This window comes from Dermochelys coriacea, chromosome 7 (assembly GCF_009764565.3).
Source record: "Dermochelys coriacea isolate rDerCor1 chromosome 7, rDerCor1.pri.v4, whole genome shotgun sequence".
NCBI lineage: Eukaryota > Metazoa > Chordata > Testudines > Dermochelyidae > Dermochelys > Dermochelys coriacea.
In genome coordinates this window covers 125,116,041-125,140,586 of record NC_050074.1, presented here as the reverse complement: position 1 = coordinate 125,140,586, position 24,546 = coordinate 125,116,041, and the positions used below count along the sequence as shown (strand labels likewise).

General features: G+C 56.6%; 1 protein-coding gene across 1 annotated transcript in view; it reads left to right on the top strand.

Moving 5' to 3' along the window:
- Window positions 1-5,255: 5,255 nt before the first annotated feature.
- The window catches only part of KCNIP2 (potassium voltage-gated channel interacting protein 2), a 140,832-nt gene continuing 121,541 nt past the window's right edge, over window positions 5,256-24,546 (top strand). The window contains exon 1 of the mRNA XM_038411786.2: window positions 5,256-5,451. Within this exon, the coding sequence (XP_038267714.1) occupies window positions 5,379-5,451 (73 nt within the window). The 5' untranslated portion in view covers window positions 5,256-5,378. The remainder of the gene's footprint in view (window positions 5,452-24,546) is intronic.

Here is a 24,546-nt window from a genome sequence, read left to right as displayed (position 1 = left end):
CGGTTGCAAAGAAACCCATTCCAAATGTGATCCAAGAGCAGCAGACCCAGGATCTGCCTGAATTTGCAGAGAGCCTGGAGCTATACCTGAGATGTGGGGGAGCTGCCCCATGACTCTCAGTGGGGTGTTCATTCCAAGACTCACTGCTCAGGGGGAGCCACCAGCCCTGCCCAGCAGGAGCCTCTGGGGGACTGATTCTCTTGCATCTTCCTGGTGCTGGTGACTGTCAGAAATGGATCCTGGGCCAGATGAACAGGGATCTGAGCCAGTCTGGCAATTCGCAGGCAGGCGCTGCTGCTCCCCCTTCCACTCCTGGCACTGCACCCAGGGGGAGTTGGGAGCCCCTTGCCACCCCGCACCCCCATGGGAGGAGGAGCCACTGCTGCTGGGAGGAGGTGGGGCCATAGTGTGGGGCTCTGCAGGGCCTGCCTTACAGCTGCTCTCCTACTGACCGAAACTTTTCCATGATGGAAGCATCCGACGGCTTCACCTGCTCTGTTGGGGTAGTCCCGAATCTCAGACTGAACCGCTGAGCCCAGGCCCCAGCGCTGTATCCGTCTGCCCTGGAAAGAGAGCTGGGCATACAGGTGTGGCAAAAACAGAGAGTGCAAACTACCCAAAGCCAGGCACAGCACAGGGTATAACCCCCCCCCCCAGCTCTGCCGGTACCCCTCAGTCCCGACCTGCAGCCCCATCCTGGCTCCCTACTCTTTCAGTGCGTCTTGAGTCCCCGCGGCAGTTCCCTCTGTAATTTCAAGCCTGAATGACGGCCGCAGCCCCTACAGTCCCCGTCTATTCCAGGCCTGAGCCCCATCCAGCTCTGCTGGTGCATCTTGCTATTCCATCCCCATCCATCTCCCCTAGCTCCAGCCCTGCCAGTGCAAAGCGATCCTGACCTTTAAGCTCCCCCTGCTACTCCACTCTGCCTGTTGTCCCCCAGTAGCTCTGCTAAGGTGCCTGGGTCAGGGCCGCCCACCTGGCCCCTCGCTTGTTCCAGGCTTGTTCTGGCCCAGCTGCGAGCTGCGTTTAAGCAAACTCTCGCTGCCGAGGGCTGGTTCCACCTCTCTCATTTCCATTTCCATCTGCTCACGCCCCGTGCAGGGCGGCAAACGACGGTGCAGCTCTTCCTTTAGATCCAAAGAAGCTTCAAAGGGGGGGGCAGGAGGTAGATTTTCTGAGCTGGTGCTTTGTGACATTCCTGACTCCAAAGCCCGAGCTGCCTGTCTCTCTCTCTCGCGCTCACTGCTGGAGCCTAGAGCACAGGAATCGCTGTTTATAAAGGAGGGAGAAACCACAAATTACTAACCCTGCTACTCACCATCAAAGGGGCTGAGTGCGCCAGAGAAAATGAGTCTAAAACACTTTCACAGCAAAGGCAGGAGCCCGGGCCGAGAAACGCCACCAAGAATCCGCTGCAGGCCGCGTGCGAGAAGTCGTGTCAATCGGCTCAGCTGTGAGGGGCTGCTCCTTGCGGTGGCTCTGATACATGTTCCCCAGAGGAAGGCAGGCGCAAGAGCTGGGGTGAGGCATGGTGTCTTATTGCATAATGTGGGGCTCGGCTGCTGTCCTCCCCTGAGCTCGATGCTGGCTGGGCTTCGCACGCAGCAGCAACCTGCACCCACATTAGATGCTGGCAATTGGCATGCGGTGAGGATCGGACGCCTGCCACGTGGCTTTCACTGACGTGGTGGTGAGATTGCCAGCGCTCTGTCTGCACTAGGGCACTTGCCGCTGGTGAGGTCTTGCTGCAGTTCCCCAGGGGAGAGGAGGGCAAAGAGAGGATTGGGGACCAAAAGGGGGGTGGCAAGCTGGAGGGGGAGGCCATGTTCTGAAAGGGAGATGGGGGTGAGTGTGGATCCCTCAGCCCAAAACCCTGGACGCCTCATGCCAGCGCTGCTCCCCCCTCTCGTCAATCAGCCCCCGTCAGGCTGAATTAACGAGGCCATTTCTCAAGCTGGCCTGAGCATCTCTCTGCCTGTCCACGTGGGCGCCCTAGGTGAGGTCAGAGCTCAGGGAGGGGTTTGGGGGAACGTGTTTGCCAAGCAGTTCTGAAGCATTGCTCTGGTGATTCAGTAAATGGCTCTTATTTTTAGATCCAATCAGTTGCTAAGCAGTTCCCCAAAGCTGGGTTCGCTGCTTCACTTGGGCAACTGAGACACGGCCGCAGAGCCCTGCACCCGGGCAGTCCTTGGGAATCCGGTTTACTTCCTTTGTCATCAGGGTTTCCAACTTTCCTTTCTGCTCCAGATCAGGGCTACCAGGGCGGAGGGCGCTGACTGGGCTGAGTGACCACCCTGGCCAGTTCTCTCCCTGCCCAGCACTGGGCTAGCCCCCAGGCTGTGCAAGCTGCCCCTGCTTTCTCCCCTCTGCATAGTGCAAAGTGTGCCCTGCCAGAGGGAAGGAAGGAGCTGGGAGTAGCGGAAGCTGGGGAAGAGCCATCACTCGGCAAGCAGAGGTCTGCGAGTGCTGGGGTGAGCCGCTAGCCCGTGTCACACGGAGGCTCATGCCATGTTCTTACAGAGCTACCATCTAGTCCCCTTCCCCACACTATACATCCAAGGGGCAGGGGCTGCTTATAAATCCACACACCAAACATAAATGCAAATGAGCAAATTGTGACACTGCATCTGATCTTCCTCAGCCGATGCCTTCCACGGGGCGTTGCACAATCTCTTCCCTGCCACTGGAAATAAGCATGAACACGAATAAAAGTGACGTATTGGTCAGTGCGGCCCCTGTCAGCCTGAGCCAGGCGCTGCCAGCGCCGCATTCAGAGACACTAGTGAATGAAGTAGGGTGGGGCGGGGGGAGGGGAGACGAGGCGGCAGTGGCCTTGCACAAACTGAGGGCTGGAGAAACCTCTGCAAGGCCAGGAATGAATCTTTCTCTAGCACCTTTCATCTGCACGTGTCTTATGAGCCATGTACCCGGGGATCACTTTACCGGCGGTCCCTGGAATGCAGCCACCTCTGGGGTAGAACGCCTCCATGGTTTAACAATGTATAGCAATGTTTCTGTCTCCTATGAAAGCTGCTTGGCACCAGGTGATTCAAAGGGCAGTGCTCTCTCTAACGAATCACAAGCACTGCTCTTTGCAGGACCCTGGTTTCCTCCGGGACTCTTCCACCCCCACCCCACAGCCCCCGATTGGCCTAGCCCAACCAGGCTTTGCTTCTGGGAGCTAACATGTGTCAGCCCCAGATGGTGCAGCTGCACTGTGGGAAGAGTGAGCCAGCTCTCGGGTGCCATTTGGCATGACCAGCTTGCTGCTTGGCACTGCCAAATGCCCTGCGTCCTGCCCCAGTTCCACAAATCCCAGCACGGCTTCTCTAGTGGTGGCACAGAGGGGGGCAAGTTGTTCGAGACGTGAGCCCCCTCAGCGACCCCTGCATCTGCCCTGGCATTTTAAGGCCTGCCACCTCCGAGACCCCGCGTAACGCCCACTCTCCTGGGGGTGCCCTTCTGCGCAGAGCCCTAACTGGCCAGGACACCAGAGCCCCAGCCTTGGTGCTCTAGCAGGGTGGGGCTTCCTATTTGCCACTAGCCCAGAGTGCAGGAGTCTAGCACCAGGAACCCGGCCTGGTGCCCCTGCATGGCACTGGGGCAATAGGCTGCCACAGTGGCCCTGAATCCAGCCACACCCATCCATCCAGCCCATCACACCAGTCACTCCCTCATGCCAGCTGGCCACTCTAGGGTTGGCATGAGAAAGGAGGGAGACAATGGACCAGGTCTCTCTTGGCATCCACCATTGTGAGTGGCTTCTCTGCCCTGTGCTCTGGGGCGCTGAGCAGCACCTTGCTTCCTTGGGCCAGGGGTGCAAAGCAGCTCCCTGTCCAAGCGGTGTCCTCAGCGTGCCCGCAGCTTCAGTTCTGGGGCTTCACAGCTGTGCGGGTTCCCGGCTTCTTCCACCTGCCAGCAGCTGGCTCCACCCATAATCCTGCCTGGCTTCTCCTGGCGTGCTCATCACCGTAGTGTGTGCGCCTCTGCCCCTGGGGCACTGAGCAATGGGACTGAAAACCGCCATGCCCGGTGAGTTTGCTCACCCTGGCACTGGGTTTGGAGTACGTGGCCATAGCACAAGCAAATGCCTATGGATTTGCTTACATGGGTTGGCTTGTGTGTGTGCATACATGTTTGCACGTGCGTGCAGGGCTGGATTTAGGGGCAGGCAACCAGGAGACCATCTAGGGTGCCGGGCTTGGGGTGCACTGCGTTTGCGGTGCTGTTTTTGTTGTACAGATCCTAGCGTGCAAATTTCAGAGTAGCAGCCGTGTTAGTCTGTATTCGCAAAAAGAAAAGGAGTACTTGTGGCACCTTAGAGACTAACAAATCATCGTACATGATAGAGATAAATCATGCATGCAAATCGTGCACCAGTGTCATGAAATGGGCTACAAATGCAATAAAAACCCAAGGTGTTCATAGGTTTAAGGAATGAAGGGGAACATCGAAGACCCTCCTTGCTTGGGGTGCCATTTGGCCTAGAGCCAGCCCTGAGTGGGCGTGTGTGCATACATGTTTGCGCGTTGGGTGCACACGCGTTTGCATGCCCGGGCCCGGAAGGGTCAGCTCTGGCATTGCATAGGTGCGGGGGGCTCTGGCCAGACCCACACGTCCTAGTTCCTAAACGAAACGTGTTTGGCGGGGGCGCTTTGCACCCACGTGTGAGGGCAAATCCCCCGCCCACAGCCGTGCCTCAGTTTCCCCTCTGCAGCAGCCCCGGGGCGGCGCAGGCGGTGCCCAGCCCGGGGGCGGCTGGCGGGGCCGGGCGGAGCGCGGAGGCTGCGTGCGGAGCCGAGGGGGAGGAGAAGCGGCAGCGGCAAGACGCGGCTGGGCTGCTCCCGGCTCCTCACCTGCAGCCGGCGCCCCGCAGCCGGGCTCCGAGAGGCGAGTCCCCCCGCGCCGCGCACCGAGCCGGGGCCCCTGGGCGGGGGGCTCGGGGGCAGCCCCTGGACAGGAGGCGGGCGAGCCACCGCATCAGCCCCCGAGCCCCCGGCTGCCGGGTCCCCCCATCGGAGCAACCCCCGGAGCCTCTGCCCCTTTCCAGCTCCCTCTCCCCCGACCAGCCCCTGCCCCCTTTCGTCCCCTTCCAACCCCAACCCCTGCTCCCTTCCACCCCCCAGCAGCCCCTTCTCCCCTGCGAGCAGCCCCAGCCCCCAACCCCTGCCCCCTACCGCCCCCCCCCAGCAGTCCCTGCCCCCTTCCATCCCGCAGTCCCCTCGGCCCCCCCGTCCCTTCCACCGCTTCGCCCAGCCGGAGCGGAGGAGACCCGGAGCAGCGGGCGCAGGGGGCGGGGGTGCGCCCGGCCCCCCTCCGCTCCGCAGCCAGAGCGGGGCCGCCGGGCTCTGTGCCGGCCCCGCGCCGGACTCGGGAGGATGCGGAGCCAAGGCGGGCGGGAGAGTCTGTCCGAGTCCAGGGACCTGGACGGCTCCTACGACCAGCTGACGGGTGAGTCCTGCCCGGCGGGGGGGGGGGGGAGGTGCAGCATCCGCTTAGCAGCAAGGTGCAGGGCGCAGCCGGGTCTCCAGCCCCCCAGACTGCCCCAGGCCAGGGCAGGTGCTTCCCAGCAGGACCCTTCCCTCCCTCATCCCCGGGCTGGCCCCCGTAACCCCCCTCCCCCCGCCACCTGCCCTCCCTGCTTCTGCCTCTTTGTCCTACAAAAAGTTACTCCAGGAGAAGGGGGGGTGCCCTGCCCTGCCCTGCCCAGCCCCGGGGTCTCTGGTCACTGTGCGGAAGGACTGGAGGTGGGGATGGGCGAATGTTTCTGCTTCCATATGATGCGTCCTGAAGTTGCAGCCCGGCAAATAGGCTAGTGACAGCTGCCGGTGTGTTGTGTGTTGTGTGTGTGCTGCCGTGGGAGCCTGTGCATGTGGAGGGGCGATTCCCAGGTGGCTGGGTCTGTGTGAGTGTGGGGAGTTGTTTGCCGGGGTGAGGAAGGGTCCGTGGCCTGGCGGTGCCTGGAGACAGTCCAGCTAGTCTGGGACTTGCCCGCTCTTCTGATGCTGGCCAAAAGAGTTCGTCCCCAAATCTCTGTGTGGCGGAGCCAGGGCACGGAGCGAGCTGGACCCTGTCTTCCTCCCAGAGACGTGGGAGCTGCCCAAGAGAGAAAGGACCCTGTCCTGCTGCTGCCAGGTGGGGCTGGGGTTGGCAGGAAGGTCAGGTGGCTAAGGCACCTTGGGCAGAGCTGCTGCTGGCATCGCTCCTTGAGTCATCTTTGATTCCTCCGCACCCCCCCCCCCCCGTCTGCGGAGAGCTGCCTGGACATGGAGGGTCCCCTGGGGGAGCAACTGCCCCCTGGACCTGATTCCGTCCCTGGCGGGATTCCAGTGTCGTTCCACCAGGGAGGAATTTTCCCCTTGCTCTGTGTTCTTCCTGCCCCTGTGCCAGGCCCCCAGGTCCCTCCAGCCTTGCTCGTTGCATCAGGGCAGCGCAGGACTTCCCCTCCTCTGGCAGGAGTCCAGCTGCCCCCTCTGCCGGGCGCGGGGGTTGTGCAGGGTGCGCCATTGGTAGTGCACAGCGCGGTTTCCCCAAGTAGCTGGCTCTCTCCTCCGCCAGTTGCTCTCTGCCTTCCTCCAGAAACAGGGGTGTTGTTTTCAGGTGCCCGGCAGTGCAGCCCCCCTGGGCCGGGTCTACTCTATTCCTCTTCAGGGCCCAGACTGGCAGCGTGTGCCACCTGCTCTGCACAGGGCTAGATGCTGACACAAGGTGCAGGGCATGGGAGCTGGGCCCGCAGGTCCAAGCTGCAGTGCAGTTTGTAGCCTACCTGCGTGGGGTCCCTCTCCAGGCATAGGGGCACAGGGGAGCTACCGTTCTGATAACACTGGTGGCTCGGATTTAAACACAGCCGCCCCCCAGGAAATCCGTAGTGCGGACTAAAGCACTGTGTGTGATTAACTCCATTTCGCCGGGGCCTCGCAGCACGTTTGCTCCTTAGGAAGGATGGTCCTGTGGTGAAGATGCTGGACTGGGCGGCAGGAGCTCTGGGGTCACATGCCCCCTGTGTGATGCACCATTTCTCTGGGCCTTGATTTTCCCCTCTGTGAAATGGGATTAATGCTCCTGACCTATTTCCTGGGGATGGCTGTGGAGATGAATACATTTATGCCAAGTGATGGTCAGATCCTGGGGCAAGGGGGTTGTCCACATACGTAGACAGCTAGATCCTCTTTATGCTCCTTTCCCTGCCATGGAGTGGGGTGAATTTCAGGCCTTGACTGTGAGTTTCCAGAGGCCTGTGGGAGTTGAGCCGACACCCGCCCCCGATTTGCTGAGCATTGTTATGTGTGCGGGGAGAGCGGCTTTGCCTGCAGAGATGTGCTGAAAGGAAGATATTTTTGAGCCGTGTAGGAACTGAAAACCCACACAACTTTCAGCTTCTCTGGGAACTTCACAATGTCCGTATGGATTTAAATCAAACCTCAGTTAAAAATAAACTCAGATCTCTCGAGTGCTGAGACCTTTCACTGGGATGTGGCTGTCAGCAAGTCACCCTACCAGAGCCCTGACTGGAATAACACTCTGTAGTTCAGACAGCATCTTCCAGCCAGACTTTAGCGTTCCCAGAAGCCTCACAACCCCCCTGGGAAGCCGGGCAGTATCATTATTCCAGTGTTGTGAGGGGGAAACTGAGGCACAGAGCGTGGAAGTGACTGATTGTCCCCAGATCGTGTTTCATGGCTGCTAATGAGAATGCAGGTCCAGCTTTAACTTAGAGTTGGCTGCTTCCTGCTGAGTCCTGCGACAGGCCTGCCTTTTCGCAGCTAGCTCCCCCTCCATCAGCCTTTAAAACTGGGTAAAAAGACTGAAGCTTTGCATTTTGTGATGAACTTTGCTTCTTAAAACATCAGCAAAGAGAAGCTGCTTTATACTGGGGACAGTGTAAATATGGTGCAGACAAAGATGGTCAGTTCAGCCTTGTCATGCGTCTGCTTTCTACTGCTGCCCCAGGGCAGCTTAGAAATGTCCCATCTTTGCAACCTTGCTCACTCATCCAGTAATCAGTTTCTGCTCTAGGCAACTGGTTAGTTTGCTCGGTGGAGTGGTGCTGACCCAGATCAGGTCATTGTAATTTCCTCCCTTGTACTGCCCCTGGGATTCTGCAGAGCTCGCTGCTCTGTGTTTATTCCCTAGGCCAACAGCAGCATTTAGTCCGAGTCACATGGTTTAGATGGACAGTAGGGTCACCAGGAGAGAGCACGGTGTGTACATCTCTGCTGGAACATCCTGCATCCATTCGGCCTCCCCAACTCACAGCTGCCTCTGCAGACCTCAAGTTGCTAGAAATGTCAAGGTGCAGAACAAGGAGGACGTCGCTAGGTCCCAAGAAGACAGGGGGGTTACGTGGCCTCGTGTAATCAAGAGCTGTAGTGGAGGGGGTGGGGACCCAGTTAAAACACAGATCAATGTAGCCTGTACCTGACCGCATCCCTGCACCGGGGTCTAAAGCCTGGTACTGTCCAGGTTCTAACCCAGCTGTGGGGACAGGGTAAGGTCCCACGTACAGTGCCCTGGCTGGGTTATCGTGTAGATGAGGCCTCGAGGGTCACCCTGACCCCCCGTCTCTTCTCTGCCCTCTGTACGGCTCTTCGTCCTGCACCCAGGCCTCTTCCGCTTTGTCCCCCTCGAGAGGTGATCGGGGAGGGGGGGCGCCTCCCCACTGGCAACAACTGAGACTGTTTCCTTGGAAAGGCTTCAGAACCTCTGTGCGGCACCAGCCAAAGTAGCACGTGGACAGCACCTCTTCTGCCCGCTGCTTCCGGAGCACATGGCACTGCGAGTGCCCCCTCCCCCTGCAGGGAGCAAAGGATGTGGCTTGCACAGGGTAGAGGAGCGTGCTGCCCGCCCCAGCCCTGGCTGCATGGGGAAGTCGGCTCACCTGCCCCCTATGAGATCACCGGGGCGGGGGGGGGGAGGTTTTTCCATCCCTCCCGCTCTCTGGCAAGGAGGGGGAGCCGTGCTGAGCAGAGAGTAGAATCCCATTGTGCCTACAGCAGGGGGTCATTGATTTTGAATTTAAAGAGCTTATGAAAATTGCTCTGTATAGACAGCACACAGCCGCGCCTGGATGCTAAACCAGCTCTCTCCTTTGCAGCGAGCCTCTGCCAGTCTTAACCCTCTGTACCCCGGCTGCTGTGCTCAAGCCAGCCCGGGGTCCACGTGTGCAAGGTGTATACCCGTGTGTGTGGTGTGTGCTGGGGACATGAGCACATGCTCTGTGCGTGTTGGGCATGACTGTGGCGGGGGGGAGTCTAGGCGTGCTCTGTATGTCTGAGTGTGTGGGTGGGCATGTGTGGGGCTGAGAAGGCGTGGGTGGGTGGGTGTGGGTATGTATGAGACACATTTAATGAAAACGGTCCGTTTCTGGGATGTTTAGATGACTCTAGCAGCAAATAAAAGCCATCCATAAATGACATTGTTCCTACAGCCCCACTGGCGACAGGAGCAATTGCCTTGCAGGCCGACCATGCTGGTGTTGAGGGATCTCTTCAGAACGGCCCGTGGCTGGGGAGAAATGTGATCCGAGTGCTGGCCGCGCTGCCCTGGGACAGGAAAGGTGTGTCCCTCTCACTGCCATGCCCATATCCCCTCCAGGAGGCTACAGTTACTGGTGCATGCATCAGCTTTTCCTGGATGCCCTATATCTAGGGCAAGAGGCTAGAATGACCCAGCAGAATGAGATCTTATCGCTGGGCCCTGTCCCTGTTTGTCCCAGCGGCGTCTCCCACACGTGGGCTGTGAACGTGGCTTTTTCCCTCCAGCACCATTCTAGGTCTGTGCACCAGTTTCTGGTTCTGGAGCAGACGGGTGTGCTCCTGTTCACACCACCCCCAGACTCTCAGGAGGTTCCCGTCGCTGATAGTAGGTGACACTCCCCTTTCCGGCAGGCAGAGCCCTAATCCCAGTGTCCTGAGCCCGAGTGACCATTCAAATTCCCTTGTTCCCTTTCAGAAGGATCAGGGAATTCGCTCCGGTGTCTTGGGAAATTCCAGCTCTGATACTTACATTCTACCTACTGTGGGTTCGATGGGAGACCTTCTCCTTCATCTCCCTTGCTACAAGCTGTTGTCATGTGACATTGAGCGGCTGTTGTGTTCCACCCCAGCATCAGAGTGGTTGATGAGCACTCGCCAGAGAAACAGCCTGCAGGGTGGTTTGGGATCCTTCTCGCCCTATAAAAACATACGGTTCTTTCCCTCTGTGCCTGTGACCGATAAAGAGACTCAGTCAAATCTTAGCATTTCTGCCCATCACCTAGTGGGAAGGAAAAGTGTATTTAGTAATGGAGTAACTGTGCAACGTCTGGCCCGGGTCTCAGCGCCTGTAGAGGGGTTGTTTAAAAAAAACAGTTCTTCCAGCACTGAGGGATAAGCAGCGCTCCCCAGCGCCCCCCCTGGAAATGTTCGTGAGCAGAGGAGCTGGGATAATTGGGTTTGTGCTAGGAATGCTGACCATGCATCTCTCACGCATGAGTTATACATTAATCCCTAATATAAGACAAAAACAAATATGCCCTCTTGTCTGCTGCACGGTATTCTCTGCAAACACACACCTGGGTGTGAGGCAGATAGATTCCCAGACCTGGGCTCATTTGTTCACCACTCTAGTCTTACCAACTGGTAGCAACCTTCTGGCTAGGCATGTTGTTGGGGGCCTCAGGGTAGCAGAGGTAATAAACTCAGGTACTCCTGAAAAGGAAAATCTCCACTAGCTATCAGCAGTATAGGTCTTCTGACACATAATGGAGTAGTTCTATCCTCTAGAGACTGCTCATGGATGGGCTGGGGGGGGGCACCCACACACTAGCCAGTTCACAATGCTGTTTTCTCCACCTCTCCTCTAGCTAGAGGAACCTCATCACCAGGCAGCGGGAGAATTGCCCTGTGGATATCACCCCTTTAAGGATCCTCTGGGCTTCATTGCAAACCACAGGCCAATGCCTGTGCCCATGGCCCGACCACATTCCAAAGGCCCAGATTAGATTATCAACGAACCACATCAGTAGGGCTCTGCCTCTGGTCGAGTGGGGAGAGCTGGGGCCAGGCAGCCGGGAGAGTTTTCTTCTGTATTTTGCCGCTGATTTGCTGTGTGATGCATTGTCTGTCTGTGCCTCAGTTTCTGTTTCTAAAGCAGGGGTGCTGTCAGCTCAGTATCCCAAAGATGCTAGCAAAGCAGTAACGTGGCTCAATGAATGTGGTCCAACGAGCGAGAATAGCAAAGAGAGAGGCAGGGGCCCAGTTGTGCGTGTGGCAGAGTGCGGGGTGTGGTGGGGTGTGGGCATGTGCAGGTGTGTGCACAGGAGCGGGGGGTCTGGCTGTGGTGGGGTGTGTGCTGTGGGGTGGGGGGGTGTCCGGTGGTGTGTTGGGTGCATGCTGGGGTGACGTGTGTGTGTGTCCGGCGGGGTGTTGGATGCATGGGTATGTGTGCGTGTGCAAGTGTCGTGGTGTAGGGGCTCTGCCATACACCCCCATCCCTGCGTCCCAGAGGAAAGCAGTGGAGAGCGGGAGGGGGCCATGTTGACCCTGCCAGTTGCAGTTGGAACCCTCCCTCTGGGGTTGGTCCATGTGAGGTCCTTGGCTAAGTGAGCCTCCCCCCTCCAGCAGCCTTAGGCTTTCCTGTGCCCAGGGGGTTGGGGGGCAGAGCCCTGTCCAGGGATCATGCTGGGCTGGGCACACGCCCATCTGGGTAGCACATCGGGCAGCAGCTCCACAGAGGGCAGGTTCAGGGGCAGTTAGTGCCAGAGGGGGGCCGGGTCCCTTCAGTGTCCGGGGAGTAGATGGGGTCGGGCAGCTTTTCTCAAATGCACAAAAATGAACCCCCCTTTTCTTGTCTGGCTGCTTTTGGAGCAGTGTTCAAATCTGCCTGAGTGCATCGCTTGGGGGATCCCCTCCCCCCCGCACACAGGACTCTGCCGCTCACCCCTTGGAATTGCCCCGCCAGGATCATCGGCAGGGCTGGGAACCCGGCAGCTTCTGCGCCACAGCCCCGGCCTCCGCTGCTGGCATGAAGGGCACAACTCCACCAGTGCAGAGCAGTAGTAAGCTGTTACCCTATAGGGGAGCAGCTGCGAGGAGGGGATGCAACAGGCACTGAGACTCCCTGTTCGCTCTGGGATCTGGCTTTGCATCAGGCAGCAGCCCGGGCTGCTTCCTGCTCTCTGGGGCTGTACGGCTGTGAACGAGAACAGAACTTGTCCTCCTACCTCCTTGCCCCCCTCCCTCCGCTCCTCCAGCCCTTGCCTCCCCAGCAATGGCGCAGAGCCTTCTCCTCTGCAGCTGCCTCCTTGAATCGCCTGCCCCGCAGCCTTCCTGTCCCTGGGATTGCTCTCTCCGCTGTTCTGTCACCCACTGGGGACCCCGCTTGTTTGGTCTGTTAGATACAGTTGTGTCCTGTTCCCAGAGCGGGGCCGGGGCGCTGGAAGTTTAGGACAGACCCTGGCGGGTGCTGAGAGGGGAGCAGATCCCAAGCTGAGAAATCCCCATGCTTAGCACTGTGCCCTAAAGGGATGCTGCACCTTTGGAAAGGGGGGGGCTAACGCTGCCAGAATGTCTCCCCACTGCCTGCTGCCTCCCCTTGCCTTGCATCAGTTTCTGTAGCTCTCCCCACTTTGCTGTCCTGGCTTGGTCGCACCCATTCGGAGCGAGTCGGTTGCGTCCCACTGGGACATCTGATGGCGCTTTTCCTTATGTTTGTTTCCTCCTGATTGAGGCCAGAATCTGGCGGGGGCTGGAGGGTCTGCAGGCTGGGGCCCGGGATTCTCAGCCCCACGGGGAGGAGGGGAAGCTAGGGTTGTGCCAGGATGCTGCCTCAAGGCACTCTGCAGACGCTGAGGCAGCCGGGCCCGTGCCAGGGAGCCAGCGAGGAGTGTGTGCAGCCGGCTCATTCCTCGCAATTGGCACAGGTAGAACGAACTTGGCTTCGTTACTGGGAAACTGCCTGAGTCAGCAGCTGAGCGGGCAGGCGGCGGGGGGGGGGGCAGGGATCCTGGAGGGGTGCTGCCTGCAGCCGGATTTGATTTTTCAGGGTGACATTTGCTTCCTCCGGAGGGTGAGGCTAGAGGCAAGTCTGTCTGGTTCCTGCCCTCCACCTGGGCAGAGGCAGGTGGAAGGCTGAGTGAGGCAAGGCTGGTTTCTTAGTTGCTTGCTGCTGAAACATCTGATTTTCCAGACACTGGTGCATGACTCATGGGCAGGGTGACTTCAAGCGAGGTGCCCAGAATGGGGTGGGGAGGGGGTTTGCTGGTGACCCCCTCCCCCCCGCCTCTGGGCCTGTGTGAAGAGCCCGGGTCTGCATGCTTGGCTCTGTCTGCAGAGAGGATCACAGAATGTGTTACGGGCGCTTTGGAGGCCAGTGGTTAGCGTGCTGGCAGTCGGCTTCCAGAGGTTTGGCCTCGAATCCAGCCACTCTTCCAATGACGCGAGCGTCTGGTCTCAGTGGCCTAGTGCCCCTGCTGCCCAAGCGATGGGATAGAAGGAAGGCTGCAGGTCGGGAGTTGTGTGTGTTTTTGGGGGATCCCACGGCTGGGATAGCAGGAGACTGTGGGTTGGGGTTGATGGATGCTGGCAGAGCTGAGTTTGGGGACTCACTTGGTCACTGGAGCACAAAATACATGCAGAAATAAAGGGGAAAACCCCCCAAAAGGCATTGGATTCTTTCAGCCTCAGCTTTGCTGAGTGACTCCAGGGTCCAGCTCCCTCTGCACTGCCCGAAGCCTCGAGGAGAGGCAGCTGCGCCAACTCCCCCTGGCCTCCCTCTTTCCTACAGTGCCCGTGTGGGCCATACTGGGTGATATGGCCCTGAGGAGAGGGCAGAGTTTGTGGAGCCAGTTCTGGGCCATCTGTCAGAGGGGAAAGCAGCAGCATTCCCTGAATGAGCCCAGGTGATGCTATAATCCCAGGGGTGGGATGCATGTGGGAGGCAGGAGAAAGTCCCCCCTCCCCTGGCTGCCTCTGCTCATTAGTTGTACTTTCATTAGGGGAAGTGGTTTTGGGTTAAGATAAATTGCTGTGTTTGGGAGATGATGAATCCGTCTGCTGGCCGGTTGCTGGGACAATTCGTGGGGGGGAGGGGGGAAGGGGTGCTCCAGACCCTGCACTTTAGTCACATGGGTTAGCCACAATTCTTCTATAAAAGAAACACGACACACACACCCCGCCATCCCGTCCCATGGTGTGGCAGGAGAAGGGTTGTGGTGCTCAGAACCCCCAGCCTGGACCCCGGACCCCGCAGGGAGTTCTGTCCGCCCACCACTCATCCCGCTCGGGAAACGCAGGCCCGACCTGTGAAGGGTCATGAACCTCGAGGTCAGGGATGGGCCCAGCTCCCCACCCTGATTTGGGGCATCAGGGGTCTGGATCTCTCCCTGCATCCATGTGAACCTGGGGCCAGTTGGTGGCTTTGAACCCACTTGTGGCTTCTCAGTGAATCATAATTCCTTGCACTGGATTCATTGGATGGGGCAGGCGTGAGGGTCACAAGTCAGAGCCCTACGAAGCCCTGGGGGTGTGGAGGAGATGTAGGGAAGGGTTAATCATGCACATCTCCCCATGCTGACTCTGCTGCTCTCCCTTCCATGGAAAAGTCCCTCCAGATTCCCCTCCGGCCCGGTGGGGCTGATACCCTCCCCCTGCCTTCCTGGACCAGGGTCATTCTCTGGACTGTTGAGCCTGTCATGTGCGAATGGTGACAAATCCCACTGGAGGTCGCTTTCTTCTAACACTGAACAGGCAACTCTCGTAGAATAAGGAAAGCAGCGTCCGTAAAGAGCTCTCGGAGTCATTGTGGATCGTTCTCTGAAAACATCCGCTCAATGTGCCGCAGCCGTCAGAAACACCAACAGGAACCATTAGGAAAGGGCTAGATAAGAAGACAAAAAATGTCATAATGCCACTGTAGAAATCCATGGAACAGCCACACCTTGAATCCTGCCTGCAGATCTGGTCGCCTCATCTCAAAAAAATATATTAGAATTAAAAAAGGTGCAAAGAAGGGCAATGAAAACGAGGAGGGGGATGGAACAGCTTCCATATGAAGAGAGATTAATAAGACGGGGACTTTTCATCTTGGAAAAGAGACGACTAAGGAGGGATATGACGGAGGGCTATAAAATCATGACATGTAGAGAAAGTGAACAGGGGAGTGTTATTTACCCCTTCCCATAACACAAGCACCAGGGGTCACCCAATGAAATTAATAGGCAATTGATTTAAAACAAACACAAGGAAGTATTTCTTCACCCAACCTGTGGAACTCCTTGCCAGGGGATGTTGTGAGGGACAAAAGTATAACTGGGTTCAGAAAATAACTAGATAAGTTCCTGGTTATTAGCCAGGATGGTCAGGGACACAACCCCATGCTCTGGCTGCCAGATGCTGGGAGTGGATGACAGAGGATGGGTCACTTGATAACTGCCCTGTTCTGTTCATTCCCTCTGGGGCACCTGGCATTAGCCACTGTCGAAAGACAGGATCCTGGGATAGACGAACCATTGGCCTGACCCAGTCTGGCTGTTCTTAGGTTCTTATAAAGCCACTTGATCTCTCTCTGCCTCCCTGCAGAGCTTCTGTCCAGCCTGGCTCCAAGGCACATCCTCACACAGCAGCTCTCAGCCCGAGGTTAGAGGCCCGGAGGGCACCTCAGGGTCCACAGTGGGGAAGTGGGAACAGCAGAGGGGTGATGTGCTTTCAGGCCTGGGGAGGATGGGATTGGCTGGCCTCGTTATCGGTGCTGTGAGTGATGAGGGCTGGCAGGCTGGGCTCAGTGGGGCCTCCTTGCCAGGATCCTAAAAGCTTCTGTCTTGAGGCCGAGGCGCCTCTGTTTGTTTGAGCTTTTAAGTAAATTTGCCCTTTGCTTCAAATTAAAATGCATGGGGGCAGCCCCCGAGAAAGGCTCCTGAATAAGGAGTTTGCCTTGCCTGCAGGAGGAGAGCTCCAAGCAGGGAGGGGGCGGGCTCACGCGCAGGGTTACTGCACTCTGCAATGTGCCCTGACTGGGGAATGTGGTGGAACCGGTGTCACCATTAGCGGGTGTCCCAGAACATTCTTGTCACGTTGTCTGTCCTAGCACCTCTGCTCTGAGCTGGAGGGGTTGGTTACAGTTGTGAATACACACGTGTGCACACTCTTGCACCGTGCAACCCCCTGTGTGCACACTAATTTTGGGTTGAGTGGCTTATTTTGCTCCTAATTTCCTTCAGCTAAACTGCTCTAAGCCCCGTTCAAACAGCAATCAAAGCATCTGCACGGCCGCTGACTAAATCAGTTTGAAATCCGTTAGTTGCATGGGGGCAGCTCTGTGTATGGACAAGGCCTCAGCCTTGGGTTGTGGAGCGTGTGCAGGCCAGCGTGCGATACCGGAGGTGTGCAATGTCTCGTGCTAACAAGGTGTCCCGTCTTCATTGTGGGCGAGAGCTTCCTTCTGGTCTCTCACGTCACCAGAGCGGTTTAACACCACCAGGACGGGGTGTTGTTGGGGTGTCATTGCTAACCTCACCTGTTTGGGGAGCCCTTGGCCATTAACCCGCTGGGGTGGGGAGTGGGGACATCAGAGCATGCACTGCAGGTGCCTTTCCCCGGGTGTATCCAGTGTGTCTGGCTGCACGGTAGCCGTGAGATCCTTGGGTTGTGCCGTGAGCGTGAATCAAGCAGGGAAGTGACCCTCTTGGGCACATGAAGGGATCGTGACCTGTGGGGCCCGGGTGTGGAGTGCGGCTCGTCTCTGCAATTCCAGCAGGCTTTGGTGTGGACAACCCGCTCTGCTCTGAGAGCTGTGGGCCCGGCTCAGAGCAAGGACGAGCTGCTGGCTTCAGAGTGGGTGGTTCTCAGCGTTGTGTGAGCCCGAGCTTTGGCGGGGAGAGACCACGGTGTTTGGGGAGGCGGGAGGCAGGGTGGGAGCTGCGGTGACCCCTGGAAGAGTCCCCAGATCAGTGCCACAGAGATGATGCCAGACGCTGTGCGGTCCCTTTGCGGTGGGCAGCTGCAGCCTGGCTGGAAGCGTGAGAGTGTGTGAGTGTGAATATGTGTGTGGGGGTTGTGCGCACGCTGTGTGCAGAGGGTTCTCTGCCACTAGTGCCAGCCTGACACCTTCCTTCTGGAGCCGATTGCAGTGATGCTGCGAGGATAGTCTCTTCCCAGAGATGGATGGGCTTGGCTGAGACCGTGATGGATTGGACAGCTCTACACGGTGGCTGCTGCGGACTTTCTGTAGTCCATCACCCCACGTTTACAACTCCCTGTGCCCCATGCCTCTGCTTAGCACCCCTCTGCCTACTGGGGGGACAGCTCTCCAGTGTGGCAAATAGGGCATCCATCACCTGGCTTGCTCTGGAACAATGCCCTGGATGCCCCCTGGTCCCTTACCCCACTCTCCTCCATGCTCACTTAGATACAGAATAACAAATGGTGTCTCCTGCTCACCCTCGGTCCTAGTAAAGGACTAAGGGGACATGCAGTGACCTGGAAAGAGGGCAAATATAAAGGGAACTAAATATCTTTACACACAGTTGACCTGTGGAACTCACTGCCACCAGATGTAATGGAGGCCAAGGATTTAACAGGATTAAAAGGGACTAGTCTGTTAGATCTTGAGGCCAGCCAGAATCATGAAAGCAAAGCTTATGAAAGCCACAAGTTTTGCGGGGGCTGTGAACCCCATCTTCCTCAAGGCAGGAGCCCCAGTCTCTGATGCCCACCCGTGGGCAGCTCATCCCAAAGCAGGCTGTGGCTGCTGTCCGAGCTGGGAAGGCCGCTGGACTGGAGGGACTGTGTCTGGGTCAGGCGTGGCAGTTCCCACATCGGCGATGAGCCAGTGGGGGGCAGAGCTGGTCAAACGCCAGCCTCAAGCCAGGGGAGGTTTATTAATGATCGACAGGGGCAGGGGGCACAAAGAGCATGGGGCATCGGCACAGACCAGGTCCGGCAGCGTTTTCCAGGGGCACGGCCTGGAGGGGTGGGAGAGGCCTCTCCTCGGCTCACTCTGCCCCATAGGGCTTTCCCCAACCAGCTTCCCGGGCCACCGCCTGCAGCGCGGTGGCTGCTAGGGGCGGAGCCTTCCCGCTAGCTCCTCCCCTTGCCCCAATAGGAGGTGGGGGCAGATGGCCCCCTCACCCGCAGCAGAGTGTAGCCAGGAGCCCAGCTCTGACCCCTGCCTCAGGGGACGGAGCCAGAGGAGTCTGGCCGGCTGCTGGCTCCTTCCAGGGGTAATGCCCCCTCTCTCCCAGTCATTGTTAAAGGGCCAGCACCAGCCCATGGCCCAGCTGAGCCCAGTGTTGGGATCTCTTTCATAGAATCATAGAATCATAGAATATCAGGGTTGGAAGGGACCCCAGAAGGTCATCCAGTCCAACCCCCTGCTCAAAGCAGGACCAAGTCCCAGTTAAATCATCCTAGCCAGGGCTTTGTCAAGCCTGACCTTAAAAACCTCTAAGGAAGGAGATTCTACCACCTCCCTAGGTAACGCATTCCAGTGTTTCACCACCCTCTTAGTGAAAAAGTTTTTCCTAATATCCAATCTAAACCTCCCCCATTGCAACTTGAGACCATTACTCCTCGTTCTGTCATCTGCTACCATTGAGAATAGTCTAGAGCCATCCTCTTTGAAACCCCCTTTCAGGTAGTTGAAAGCAGCTATCAAATCCCCCCTCATTCTTCTCTTCTGCAGACTAAACAATCCCAGCTCCCTCAGCCTCTCCTCATAAGTCATGTGCTCTAGACCCCTAATCATTTTTGTTGCCCTTCGCTGTACTCTTTCCAATTTATCCACATCCTTCTTGTAGTGTGGGGCCCAAAACTGGACACAGTACTCCAGATGAGGCCTCACCAGTGTCGAATAGAGGGGAACGATCACGTCCCTCGATCTGCTCGCTATGCCCCTACTTATACATCCCAAAATGCCATTGGCCTTCTTGGCAACAAGGGCACACTGCTGACTCATATCCAGCTTCTCGTCCACTGTCACCCCTAGGTCCTTTTCCGCAGAACTGCTGCCGAGCCATTCGGTCCCTAGTCTGTAGCGGTGCATTGGATTCTTCCATCCTAAGTGCAGGACCCTGCACTTATCCTTATTGAACCTCATTAGATTTCTTTTGGCCCAATCCTCCAATTTGTCTAGGTCCTTCTGTATCCTATCCCTCCCCTCCAGCGTATCTACCACTCCTCCCAGTTTAGTATCATCCGCAGAATAGTAAATATGGCAGGCGACCAGCTTGGCTTAATGGTGAAATCCTAGCGGATCTTAAACATAAAAAAGAAGCTTACAAGAAGTGGAAGCTTGGACATATGACCAGGGAAGAGTATAAAAATATTGCTCGGGCATGTAGGAAAGATATCAGGAGGGCCAAATCGCACCTGGAGCTGCAGCTAGCAAGAGATGTCAAGAGTAACAAGAAGGGTTTCTTCAGGTATGTTGGCAACAAGAAGAAAGCCAAGGAAAGTGTGGGCCCCTTACTGAATGAGGGAGGCAAGCTAGTGACAGAGGATGTGGAAAAAGCTAATGTACTCAATGCTTTTTTTGCCTCTGTTTTCACTAACAAGGTCAGCTCCCAGACTGCTGTGCTGGGCAACACAAAATGGGGATGAGATGGCCAGCCCTCTGTAGAGATAGAGGTGGTTAGGGACTATTTAGAAAAGCTGGACGTGCACAAGTCCATGGGGCCGGACGAATTGCATCCGAGAGTGCTGAAGGAATTGGCGGCTGTGATTGCAGAGCCCTTGGCCATTATCTTTGAAAACTCGTGGCGAACGGGGGAAGTCCCGGATGACTGGAAAAAGGCTAATGTAGTGCCCATCTTTAAAAAAGGGAAGAAGGAGGATCCTGGGAACTACAGGCCGGTCAGCCTCACCTCAGTCCCTGGAAAAATCATGGAGCAGGTCCTCAAAGAATCAATCCTGAAGCACTTAGAGGAGAGGAAAGTGATCAGGAACAGTCAGCATGGATTCACCAAGGGAAGGTCATGCCTGACTAATCTAATCGCCTTTTATGATGAGATTACTGGTTCTGTGGATGAAGGGAAAGCAGTGGATGTATTGTTTCTTGACTTTAGCAAAGCTTTTGACACGGTCTCCCACAGCATTCTTGTCAGCAAGTTAAGGAAGTATGGGCTGGATGAATGCACTATAAGGTGGGTAGAAAGCTGGCTAGATTGTCGGGCTCAACGGGTAGTGATCAATGGCTCCATGTCTAGTTGGCAGCCGGTGTCAAGTGGAGTGCCCCAGGGGTCGGTCCTGGGGCCCGTTTTGTTCAATATCTTCATAAATGATCTGGAGGATGGTGTGGATTGCACTCTCAGCAAATTTGCGGATGATACTAAACTGGGAGGAGTGGTAGATACGCTGGAGGGGAGGGATAGGATACAGAAGGACCTAGACAAATTGGAGGATTGGGCCAAAAGAAATCTAATGAGGTTCAATAAGGATAAATGCAGGGTCCTGCACTTAGGATGGAAGAATCCAATGCACCGCTACAGACTAGGGACCGAATGGCTCGGCAGCAGTTCTGCGGAAAAGGACCTAGGGGTGACAGTGGACGAGAAGCTGGATATGAGTCAGCAGTGTGCCCTTGTTGCCAAGAAGGCCAATGGCATTTTGGGTTGTATAAGTAGGGGCATAGCGAGCAGATCGAGGGACGTGATCGTTCCCCTCTATTCGACACTGGTGAGGCCTCATCTGGAGTACTGTGTCCAGTTTTGGGCCCCACACTACAGGAAGGATGTGGATAAATTGGAAAGAGTACAACGAAGGGCAACGAAAATGATTAGGGGTCTAGAGCACATGACTTATGAGGAGAGGCTGAGGGAGCTGGGATTGTTTAGTCTGCAGAAGAGAAGAATGAGGGGGGATTTGATAGCTGCTTTCAACTACCTGAAAGGGGGTTTCAAAGAGGATGGCTCTAGACTGTTCTCAATGGTAGCAGATGACAGAACGAGGAGTAATGGTCTCAAGTTGCAATGGGGGAGGTTTAGATTGGATATTAGGAAAAACTTTTTCACTAAGAGGGTGGTGAAACACTGGAATGCGTTACCTAGGGAGGTGGTAGAATCTCCTTCCTTAGAGGTTTTTAAGGTCAGGCTTGACAAAGCCCTAGCTGGGATGATTTAACTGGGACTTGGTCCTGCTTTGAGCAGGGGGTTGGACTAGATGACCTTCTGGGGTCCCTTCCAACCCTGATATTCTATGATTCTATGATTCTATGAAATTTGCTGAGAGTGCAATCCACACCATCCTCCAGATCATTTATGAAGATATTGAACAAAACGGGCCCCAGGACCGACCCCTGGGGCACTCCACTTGACACCGGCTGCCAACTAGACATGGAGCCATTGATCACTACCCGTTGAGCCCGACAATCTAGCCAGCTTTCTACCCACCTTATAGTGCATTCATCCGGCCCATACTTCCTTAACTTGCTGACAAGAATGCTGTGGGAGACCGTGTCAAAAGCTTTGCTAAAGTCAAGAAACAATACATCCACTGCTTTCCCTTCATCCACAGAACCAGTAATCTCATCATAAAAGGCGATTAGATTAGTCAGGCATGACCTTCCCTTGGTGAATCCATGCTGACTGTTCCTGATCACTTTCCTCTCCTCTAAGTGCTTCAGGATTGATTCTTTGAGGACCTGCTCCATGATTTTTCCAGGGACTGAGGTGAGGCTGACTGGCCTGTAGTTCCCAGGATCCTCCTTCTTCCCTTTTTTAAAGATGGGCACTACATTAGCCTTTTTCCAGTCATCCGGGACTTCTCCCGTTCGCCACGAGTTTTCAAAGATAATGGCCAAGGGCTCTGCAATCACAGCCGCCAATTCCTTCAGCACTCTCGGATGCAATTCGTCCGGCCCCATGGACTTGTGCACGTCCAGCTTTTCTAAATAGTCCCTAACCACCTCTATCTCCACAGAGGGCTGGCCATCTCTTCCCCATTTTGTGATGCCCAGCACAGCAGTCTGGGAGCTGACCTTGTTAGTGAAAACAGAGGCAAAAAAAGCATTGAGTACATTAGCTTTTTCCACATCCTCTGTCACTAGCTTGCCTCCCTCATTCAGTAAGGGGCCCACACTTTCCTTGGCTTTCTTCTTGTTGCCAACATACCTGAAGAAACCCTTCTTGTTACTCTTGACATCTCTTGCTAGCTGCAGCTCCAGGTGCGATTTGGCCCTCCTGATATCTTTCCTACATGCCCGAGCAGTATTTTTATACTCTTCCCTGGTCATATGTCCAACCTTCCACTTCTTGTAAGCTTCTTTTTTATGTTTAAGATCCGCTAGGATTTCACCATTAAGCCAAGCTGGTCGCCTGCCATATTTACTATTCTTTCGACTCATCGGGATGGTTTGTCCCTGTAACCTCAACAGGGATTCCTTGAAATACAGCCAGCTCTCCTGGACTCCCTTCCCTTTCATGTTAGTCCCCCAGGGGATCCTGGCCATCTGTTCCCTGAGGGAGTCAAAGTCTGCTTTCCTGAAGTCCAGGGTCCGTATCCTGCTGCTTACCTTTCTTCCCTGCGTCAGGATCCTGAACTCAACCAACTCATGGTCACTGCCTCCCAGATTCCCATCCACTTTTGCTTCCCCCACTAATTCTACCCGGTTTGTGAGCAGCAGGTCAAGAAAAGCGCTCCCCCTAGTTGGCTCCCCTAGCACTTGCACCAGGAAATTGTCCCCTACGCTTTCCAAAAACTTTGTCCACAGCTGTCCTGAGCACCCCGGGTCTCCTGCTCAAACCCCTGTGCCCCAGCACGATTCGATTGCTTTCCCTTCGCCCCGCCCAGTCGAACGGACGTGCGGCCCTGACCGCAGCGGGAGGGCAGAGGGCAAGTGCTCCAGCCACCTCTGAGCTCTCCCCAGCTCCAGCACGTTCAGTAATCAATAGCTCCGGGCAGTGCGTCTGGGGAGCCCTCAGGGCTGGATGGGCCCGTTTCCCTGGTTCTTCCAGGCCCTCAGTCGGTGTCTAAGGGACGCGAGAGCCGCTCCAGTTACCCACGCTCCCCTCTAACGAGATCCAAGGGCTGAGCCACCACTCCAGGCCCATCTGAATAATTGCTTCTCTCTAGGTTAAATTGTCAAAAATGGCTTTGCCCAGAGAAAGCCCTTCAATGCATTTAAAGGGAATAATCCCACAGGCCCCTCATCTCAAATGGGCTGCCTCCCTCCGCTTAGCCATGGCTCGAGGAAGCCCCTTGCGCGGTCCCACGCCCAGCACGGCCCCAGAGGCCGCCAGCCGAGCTGGGTGCAGCCGGGGAGCATCACCGGTCCTGCAGCTGGCTCCACTGCTGGTCGCTTACTCCGGAAAAAAGGGCAATGAATTTTTAATGGCGTGAGCGAGCGAATTCTCGTGGTGGCAGATCAGCATCCCCGCCAAGACTTCTGCTCTAGCCAGTATGACAGCAGCAGAGGGGACAGGATTGTGATGGTGAAGCGTGGGTGTGACCTCCCCCAAAGGGTAAAAGTCGACGACTGCCGCCAGCTCACGGGGTCACTCCTTTAGTTCAAGTGGAGGGGGCCTGTGCGGTGGGGCTGGAGGCCCCCGGTTCTAGTCCTGCTGAGGGCTTCTTCTCTTCCCTGTGGCAATGGGGTGCCCGGGACATGTGGGCTGTTGCAGTAAGAGCATGATTCAAACCACTGTTAACGATGTGGTGAGTTTCTGGAGGCTAACGCACATCCCAGGAGAGCTGTGCCCCCCACAGGGGACTAGGGACCAGGCCCCTGGACACCACCCCTGGCTGGTGCCTGTCTCTCCCAGTGCCACCCCCAGACCCCTGTCCCAGCTTTGCTCTCAATGCTCACGTCCAATCCCCTTCCTTGCTAATGCCCCGGGTCTCTGAGTTCCTCATTCCTCCTCTGCCCCTGTGGTTTGGGCCCGCTCGTGTCTGAACGGCATGGGGTGATCCTGCTCCGAGCGCCCGGTGCCTGGGCATCGCCATGGCGAGGTTGTGACCATTAGCGGCCAGCTCCCCCTCAGTTAATTCCCCCGGCTGCTGTTCCCTCCTCGGCCAGATATTCACTTAAGATGCTGCCATTGGAGAGACGGCGTCTGAGAGGATTGGAGCTGGGAACGAAAGGATTTAACGAAGCTAAACGATGATTTAACGATGCTCTGGCGTCACCAGTGGGGCTGCGTGCTTTGAGACCATGGGCGGCGCAGGGCAGCCTCCTGGCCTAGCGGGAGCGGGCACATGGATGGGTGCCGCCCGGGGCCCTGTGTCCAGGCTGTGCTGCCCTGCCCCACTCCAGGTGCTTTTGCTCTCCTCGTCCCGACCTGTGAGCAGATGAACTTGGGGGCTAGCTCTGGCTGATCCGTGAGGATGGGGCTGTGGTGCTTTCAGGCCTGGGGGGCAGGTGGAGAGCTCAGGATGGGGGTGCTCAGTTGGGCTAGGAGCTGTGACTTGTGCCCATTCGGCTGGTAGCGCGTTTGCCCCCCAGTTGAGCCGAGCAAGCAGCACCCAGCGCTGTTTACTCTAGAGGATAAATCAGCAACTCTTTAATGCTGGGAGGGCCCCTCGGCACCTGATGGGCAGCAGGGCGAGGGGGGACCCTGGCTGCACATTGCTCCTGAGC